The sequence below is a fragment of the Centruroides vittatus genome, unplaced genomic scaffold, assembly GCF_030686945.1.
Source record: "Centruroides vittatus isolate TY-2023 unplaced genomic scaffold, ASM3068694v2 contig_2747, whole genome shotgun sequence".
NCBI lineage: Eukaryota > Metazoa > Arthropoda > Arachnida > Scorpiones > Buthidae > Centruroides > Centruroides vittatus.
In genome coordinates, this window is record NW_027121750.1 from 1,740,895 (window position 1) to 1,749,971 (window position 9,077).

A 9,077-nucleotide genomic window follows, 5' to 3' on the forward strand; every position below is an offset into this window, starting at 1 on the left:
GTGCACATAAGATCTACTTTTTATCGTAAAAATGTGTCGCGATCGACTTGTTGTCATAGGCATAGTCTAAGTGGGGAGGGGAAGTGTGAAATACATACTATGTTTATACACTGTTTCAGTACGAAGTGCACTCACTGCTTATGAGTCGAGTCATAACTGCATGCATATAGTTGCGTTCGGTTACAAATATAATACATTAAGTCAAGACATCGCTACCGATTGACCAAAATTGGCTTGGCGATCGACCGGTCGATCGCGATCGACTTGTTGGCCACCCCTGTACTAGAGCATATAATCTTAGCATCTAATAGAACACTTAACTTTATTCTTATATAAATTCACTTTAATTATGCCATATATTTGTTCACTACTCATTTATCAGTCACACAGTATATATACATAATACATTATGCAATAAACAAAAGAACATAATATAAAATAAATTGTTGAAATATTAAAAGAATACGTTAAAAATATATACTTACTTTAATAGGACTGCAACTAAATTTCACTTTTCTTTTTCTTGCTGGGATATTACAATAATCAACCATTTCGTCATCATCGCTTTCGTTACCTAATCCCGGTTGTTCAATAAAATAATGACCGTCCGGCAAAAGGTGATACTCAATATCTTCATAAACTACGCTCGTTCCGGATGAAAATCCTGTATCACAAATTGCTTCTCCGGCAAGATCTTCCTCTTCTCCGGCTTCGTACATCGAAGAAGGAGCGGATAAAGATCCAGTCTCCGATAAATCGCTATTAGATGCAGTCTGCTGTCTTGTCAATAGCAAGACGACTTCTCGGGCCTCTTCGTCGCTAAGCAACGATTGTCTTGAACTAAAAATAAAATTTTGATTATATAAATTATGTATAGAAATATAACTCTAAACAAAATTAATTTCTCTGATAACATTTTTATTCGTATAGAACAAATATTCTAAACAGCTATATGTAATTTGCAAAGAAACTAGAAGGAGGATACAAATTGTGAATTAAAATTTAAATGTAATGTCAGATACATATTGGAAAATATGAAAACACTTGAATTGTAACCAACTGAGGAAGGATATATGGCCTGAAATGTACATATTGGTTTAATAAAATCTCAGTGAGCTTTCCAATTCAAAACTATAATGTGCTAAGTCTTTAAAATTTATAGGAAATTACATATAGCTGTTTAGAAGATTTATTACAATATTAGACAACCATGTGTCACTTGTTAAGAATGACAGTTGACATGTTACTGTATATTTTACCTTTATATATAAGACATAGTCGATTTAGAGCCAGAGAAAGACCATGGAAAAGGTAAATGAATGACATTCTCAACATGCAGAAACAGAAACACTAGCTATCAAGAGGCAACACGAGACACATTTAGTTCTCAACACCAAAAGGTAGGAGAAGATACAGGAATTAGAGAAGAAAAATTGCTATTTTATGCACAACAGTAGTACAAAATGTTTTAACAAAGGTACAATAGCTACAGACAACCATGACATCTTACAATACAATAAGAATTATAATATACTTAATGTTGGGTTTATTTGAATAACAAAATAAAAATCAATCATTCAATTATAAAATCAAAATATCTCGAATTGAAATTTTGTACCGAAAAATTATTTTTTCTCATATGTATGTGAACCATTTAACCATTCCATAAATACATTCCAATCATTATTGGGATAGGGCGCAGGACACAAAATCATTTATCATCATCAAACTGGAAAATAATTTCAATTATGATCCAATAACTGAAATGAATTACTTTGTAGAGAGCATCATCCTACATAAGAGAGCTCTTAAAGTGGACGAAAAATGAAACAGTCGAAGCAAAGGACTACATCATACAAAAATCAATCTTTCAGCAAACGAAACAACAGAAGACAAAACAGGGATTACACGGAATTATCACATGTCCCACAGAAGCTAATGGTTAACAAAATCTATTACAAAAGAATGATTTGCTATTGATATCAAGGACCCAGAAAAAGAACCGAATTCATGTACAGTTTTGAATTGCTCACTCGAATCTGATAAACATTCAACACTGCAGAATTCCTCACACACTTATGAAATTAAAGACAGAAAGGTTTCAAAGAGAAATTATAACTGGAGATGCCATCCATGAAACTCCTCCATATATCTAATTACAAAGGAAAATGGCAATATTCAACCGATTTTTTTTTTTTAATACTCTTTTTGTCCTCTGGGTAAGAGGCGATTTAATCATACCATTGTGGGTTTAGCAAGAACCACGAGAGGAGCCAGGTAGGGAGAATGGAACATGATATAGGTAGTAGAGACCACTCCCGAAAAATTGATGGAATTATTCAACTGCATGGATTCAAACCAGGTCCCCAGAGCAGTTGGCTTCCTTGTCCAGATAGCTGAGGAGGTCACCATATCACTCTGGGGAAGACCTGAATAACAGGAGGTTAACTTCCTCGGTCATCTGGCAATCAAATAATCTAGGTCTCTAAGATAAATGAAGTCATTTAGAGTCAAGATTTCCTTTAATGAGAGTCAATGACATTTCAGTCTTATTGAAAGATGTCCTTCGGGTCCTCATCACAACTTAAAAAGAACAGGAAACAGAACTATATAAATTAAAATACAACTGGAACGTGATAATTTATTACAACTTTTTAATTTTATAATATAAAACAGTGTATAATTTATCAATAAATAAAATATTAATTATTAAAATGTTATAAAAATTTTTTATAATATTTCCATTATCTCAATTCTGGACATAAATCTTATTTCGGGATTCTGCAGTTGACGAGAGACTCTCGTACTTGTAATATAAAAACTTACGATTTACTGAGTAATTTATCCGCTTCTTCCTGTGTCATTAATTCTACATCCACGCTCGATTCCTTCTCTCCTGGCGGACTCGGAAACGGTCCAGACTAGCGAGAAAACAAATTTATAATAATTATTTTCAATCTTGAAAGTAAATGGAATTATTAAACAAGTAAATCATTCAAAAAAAACTTTTTTCTGTGACAATTTTGCTACCTACCTGACAGTTCTGATCGTCAGACTCTAAAACTGCTTCGACTAAAAACAATTCGTGTTCACGACATTCGAATTCTGCAAGAGTTTCGCCGGCCGAATCGCGCAAACTTCCACTATTTTCGTAAGGGCTACCAATCTGTGAATCCTGTCGTTACGTAACATATAATCAGTTGCGGCATTTTTAATACAGATTAAATTACATTATAATAATTAAAATAAGTTTATCTGGTAAAATTTTAACGTAAAAGCAGAAATAGATTCCATTATGACAAACAACGAAATCGCTAACCTCGTGATCCGTGGACGGTTCCGAAGTTTCGTACTCCTTCTCCCAATCTTTATATGGAACGTGCTGGCTATTAATCCAACTAGAGAGATTACAATCGATCTTTTTATCACTTTCCTCATTATCGGACGACTCGTTTACTCTTCTTGTTAATTCTTTTGTAAATTGAAGAGTCGAACTAGAATATAAGTTTCTTACAGAAATATTTTGTGTTAGAAGCTGTTCGGACACGTCCGGCAAATATAACTGAGGTTTAGAATCAGAAATCGAATCTCTAGGTATAATATCTATAATATCACCGTCGATGACTTGGAGGGCATCGTCGTCGTAAGTATACAAGCTTTCGTACTTCTTCTCTATCTGATTATTTGTCAAGCAATCAATTTTCTCATTTATGTCGTCATTTTTAATAGACGAAGTATAGCCGTTTGGCAAAGGGCACGACGAAAATTTTTCCACGTTAACTTCTTCGCTCGAAGATAATGTTTCCAAATTGGCACTAGGTGTGTGGCTGTTGTTTGTATTTTCTGCTGGCTCTTTAACTTTATCTTTAAAACACAAATTTAAATTAATTTTATGATATTTTTATTTTAAATTATAAGAAATTGTTATGTATTATTTATAAGAATAAAAAATATTTAAAATGTGGTTTATTTATGAAAACTGATCTATAACCTAGCATTGACCAGGTATTTAGAATTACCAAAGAGTATAGCGTAAGCAGAGATGACTAAATCGTAGAAACACCAAAACATATTACAAAACTGTTCACTTGCAGCGTAATTATTACAATGCCAAGTAGGCTTGTTTTATCATTTCCTTTCCTAAATACATCATTGGTGGGATACTGCACACTCTGCATGTGAAACATTCCCTTGATTGGTAAAAAGATATCAAAGACCTAAACTGTACTTGTGAATTTGAATCTATCTAGTTCGATATTAAAAAACTCAGAATTAAATGCTTTATTTTTAAATATACTTTTGTTTGGTCTTATATTATCTTGAAAACTTTTTTGTTTTTTTCCTCCTATAATTTATTATTATTACAGTAAAGCATCGATTATCCGACCCCCGATCAACCGACCACGTTCTAGTCGGCAAATTCAAATGTTCGCTAGTGATGTGGCGTTACAATATTTGGCTATGTCTTGGCTACTTTAATATTATTTTTGTTAAATTTTTGCATGTTTTAGCTGGCAACACTGGCTCAACCATGAAAGGAAGACCAGTATTTAAACCAGGCTTAATTTTTTATTTTGTCTTTATTTTGTGGAAAATAAAGAAATAATTTTTAACGATACAATAGCGACGATTATTATTTTTAAAAAATTTTGTTAGGCTTAACATCGATGAAAATTCAACACGAAGTAGGTTAATAGAGATATACTAATATACAAATTACACGGGATATACTAATATACTATACTAATAATGTATTTTTTCATACTTTTTGGTTATCTGACCAACTCCAGTCCCCAATTGAGTGGGATAATCGATGCTCTACCGTATTATTTATTATGGTAAAATCTCAATTTTGTAGACAAAAGTTCCGATCCATACGACACATGGGGCTGTCCATACATTACATTCAAATTTTTCTTAAAACCTTTACTCGTGCCCCAGTTTGTCCAAGTTTCCGTAACTCCTCTCTGTGGATGTCCGACAAAACTTTACCTCCCATAAAACTGTTATCCTTTATGAATGATAGATACTGTAAGTAGAAACGAAACATACCAGAAATTCTGAAATAAAATGCATAAACTGTACAAAATTTAACAAAATTCCATCCACCAAAGCTCAACCTTCCCCCTCGTCCGACTCATTGTAACACCCTCCCTCCCTCCCAGTGTGGATGCCGTTTATGAACAGCCCCATGTGGAAATTAACACACTGTTAATTTTAAAATGCTTTTTATATGTAATTAAATTAACAGGTTATTTCTTTATCAAATCCAAACAGGCAATGGGCATGTCTCGATATATCGTCACCCGAAGACAAATAAATAGGAATTTTTTTTTTTGTTTTTGTCAAATGAAAATTTCGTTTACTTTTTAAGAACATTATTTACTTGTTTAGTTAAATATAATTAAAGTGTATTTTCCGAAAAGTTCGTTTGTTTTGATTTATATCACATACTTGTTTATTACAGTATGTAAACAAGCGTAAACGTGAGTATGTAAACAATAATACGCACAAAAAACATTTCTATTAAAAAATTAAACTTCTCATAAATATTTAATTTTAATTAAACAAATGTATCTGCGTAAGAAAAAACCAGATAAAGTAATTTGTTGATTTTGTAACAAAAAACTTACTTTATTTAATGGATTTTTAGCTTTAACGATTGCTTTAAGATATTACTGTAATAAAACGAAGGTTACCAAGGTGATTTATTTCTAATAATTGCTTAATAATAGACATAAGCGCATGCCTTTCATGTTATTCCAGGATTAACCAGCTGCATCAGAAACTGCATAAATGAGCTAAACTTTTCATAAACTATATTTAATTAATTGTAACCTAATTTTTAGACTCTAATTCAACTAAATATTTTTAATTTTGATAAATTCATTCATAAAGCTGATCTCTAGTGAGTAGCAGTGAAACAATACCTGAATGGAACTGCCAGTCCACTCATTATGTCTCAGTCATAGTATATTTTGTGTCTTGTTCTCTAGACTATATGCAGCATGTGTTAATGCTTTGTTTTTTACTTCTTTTGGCCTGTAAAGTACTAAAAGTAAAAACTTCCTGGGGGTTATTTGACCCCCCTGAATTCATTCCGAGGTCCTCGGAGAAATATTGTAATTGCTCTGTCATACAACCGTGTGTTTGTACTACAATAGAGTTTGTAATAATCCGTGTTTGTGTGCAAGCTTTTAACATATGTTTCTTAATTATGCAGATGTAAGTAGTCTGTATGGGCTGAAAGCTTGACATTCAATATGATACACTAATTAGATTTGAGCATAATGTGGCATTTTCTACAAGTATCATCTGTAAGTGTTGTGTCTTTTAAGATACGTTTTCTGTAGTTTTTGTATTTCCGAGATGGTTTGTATGACAATCATACAATATGATATTCATAATTTTCGACATAATCCTGGCTAAGATTATTAGGATTCCTACCCCAAACTCCTTCCGACCCAGACTGATTTGTAGTGCCTACAACTTTTTATGTACAGTGATATATCCAGTTCATTGTTCTGCAGGTTTTAATGGTGTATTATTTATGTCTGTAAGAATTACAGCTTTTTTTTTATAAATTGTGATGTTTCTTTCTTATTGTATGAATACTCTCAGTGTCTGGATTAGTCTGTAGTGATAATTTATTATGTTGTGAGACTTGTCTCTCTCGTTATGAGGAAGAGTCAGCCTTTCTATGAAGAATTTAAGGTAACATTTATTATATTCTGTTAACACATTAACCTGAGTGACATTTGAGCCAAATTAAGCATGTCACAACCATCTTTTTTCTCCATAGAAGTGGGTATGCTTACATACCTAAAGCCAAGCACTATAAATCAGCTGCCCGACATGGGAAACAGATGCGTTTAGTTGCCCACTCTTAAACACTTCATTTCTCCCAATAGAGTTTAATAGTGTGGGATGTTTCTATGGAAGCTTATGCTCTTGCAAGCATCATTCTATGGTTCATTGGAACTACTGAGCTCTCTTCACCTCAATAAGGTAGTAAAAAATTACTACTACATTGTATATTTTAAGTTTTTCTATTGGTAAACCCTTATATATATAAATAATAAATTCAATTTTATACTCATTTTACTTCACTGATTCTACTGTTCTACTGTAAATTCAACTATTTGATATGTGTTAACTACAAAGAGTAAAATTCTTCAATATTGACATACCTGATTCCATTATGATTTCTTTATTTTCATAATGATTTTCCTTTTTGTCGACTGAAATTTGATGATTTTCAAACTTAGCAGATGAAGTGTCGATCTTTTTATCTTTACACGGAATTTTGCTTTCATTAATTACTGCAGATTCTTCAGTATCGATCTTGCTGGAAGACAAATGATTTTGCGATGTGGAATTCATGGAAGACATATTTGATGATGATTTCTTTGATTCGGAATTCAGTGATGAACTTATATTTTCAGATAAAAATGTATTTTCACACTGACTAAAAATAGGATTTATAATTACACAGTTTTCATCTGAATTTGGCAAAAGACCATTACAATACGAAGACTGTGTTATTTTAAAGGAACTTGTGCTCAAATTAGTTAAATTAACGTTATTGGCTTTATTCTTCTCGTACATTACTTCGTCGTTATTCATTTCGATTCTGTCTTTAGAATCCGTATCGGCGGATTTGGAAAGATAATTTTTTAACTTTGAATCCGTTACGAATTTGTTTTCCGTTTTCTCGATTAAGTCGGAACAATGATTTTCGGTTATGTTTTCGTTGCATTTCGGAAATACGGAACATTCGGTGTCGCACAGTTTTTCGACGGAAGCGGTAACATTATCTTCATTGGAATTTATAGGAGATGGCGTAAACGAAGAATGAGAAGACACGTCACTGGTAGGAGATGATGTACTTAAGAACTCGGTACTACCTAAATTGTTACCTTTTTTTGTAGCGGCTACACTTTTGGAAATTTTTTTAGTCTGATCCTGCAGACGTTCGAACATGGCACGTGCATTATTAAATCTCGTTAAATGGCTTTCGCTCCGAGACAGAGACGAGACGGAATTGTAATGAGGAGAATCGCTCACCGTGTGTCTTTCGGGTCTTCCGAATTCTTTACCGCCGCAGAGAGTATCGCTTCCTATCTTTTTTGGGTAAACTTTTGAATCTTTATGGATCTCTATAGTTTTTGAAACGCAATCTTTCTGTGGGTGATAAAGATTGAAACATACTTGCTATAGTACTAACTCTAGTACCTTTCTTTCTCGGAGATTCTACTTTATTTCCGATGACCTTTTTATCCATTTTTTCTTGCTTCTTATCTTCGAAACTTAATTTTATATCGTTAATAAATGGAATATGGTCGGAAGAATTTTCCACGTTTCTTTCAAGCCATCCGGTTCTCGAACGGCTAGCTGCTAATACTTGTTCTCTTACATTAGCCATTTTATTTAGAAATACATAAAGAAATGCATTTCGTTGTTTAACAAATATTCGTTGTTAATATCTAAATAACAAGTATCTTGTATTCGGAGTTTTGTGCTTGGTATTCTCTTCTTTTCCTACAAAAACAAAATAAATTTTATAATTTAGTAATATTCAAACAACGTACAAAAGTTAAAATTAACCATCAAAAAATTTGTAATTTAATACAAAATATATTTTTAACAACCTATTTCAAAATATTCAATTATAAACATAGAAATTTTTTGGCACTTTCAAATACCAGATTCTTTATTGGACTGTAAGGTAAATAATTACTAAACATTACAGTAGAAGGCAGGCTGCTATCTCTTGTAATTGCACTGTGTTGACATAGTGCAATTACACTACCCAGATCTCCATCTAGTCTTAGCTTCCAGACTAATTTTAGATATAACCGTATTGGTCAATAAAAAATTAAGCAAATTTTAATTAAAAACCTGTATTTAGTTTATTAAATCTTTCAATAGAAGATTTATGAATCAAATATAAAATAGTTTCATCTTCATTTCTCAAATATTCAATCAACTATTGTAACATTTAAAGTATTCAACAATTTTCTTATACAGAAAAAAAACTGATTTTAGCATATTAAGAAATGATGAGGGGATCAATC

The 9,077-nt window shown here is 32.2% G+C and overlaps 1 protein-coding gene across 3 annotated transcripts in view; it reads right to left on the reverse strand.

Annotated features, from left to right (window-relative positions):
- The window catches only part of LOC136972008 (neurabin-1-like), a 42,737-nt gene extending 34,609 nt beyond the window's left edge, over positions 1-8,128 (reverse strand). For all 3 annotated transcript variants that reach the window (XM_067266547.1, XM_067266546.1, XM_067266548.1), the window contains exons 1-5: positions 7,191-8,128; positions 3,320-3,864; positions 3,035-3,175; positions 2,827-2,921; positions 486-840 (exon numbers count right to left, since the gene is read on the reverse strand). In XM_067266547.1, coding sequence (XP_067122648.1) covers positions 486-840; positions 2,827-2,921; positions 3,035-3,175; positions 3,320-3,864; positions 7,191-7,983 — 1,929 coding nt within the window. In that variant the 5' untranslated portion in view covers positions 7,984-8,128. The remainder of the gene's footprint in view (positions 1-485; positions 841-2,826; positions 2,922-3,034; positions 3,176-3,319; positions 3,865-7,190) is intronic.
- Between the last annotated feature and the right edge of the window lie 949 nt (positions 8,129-9,077).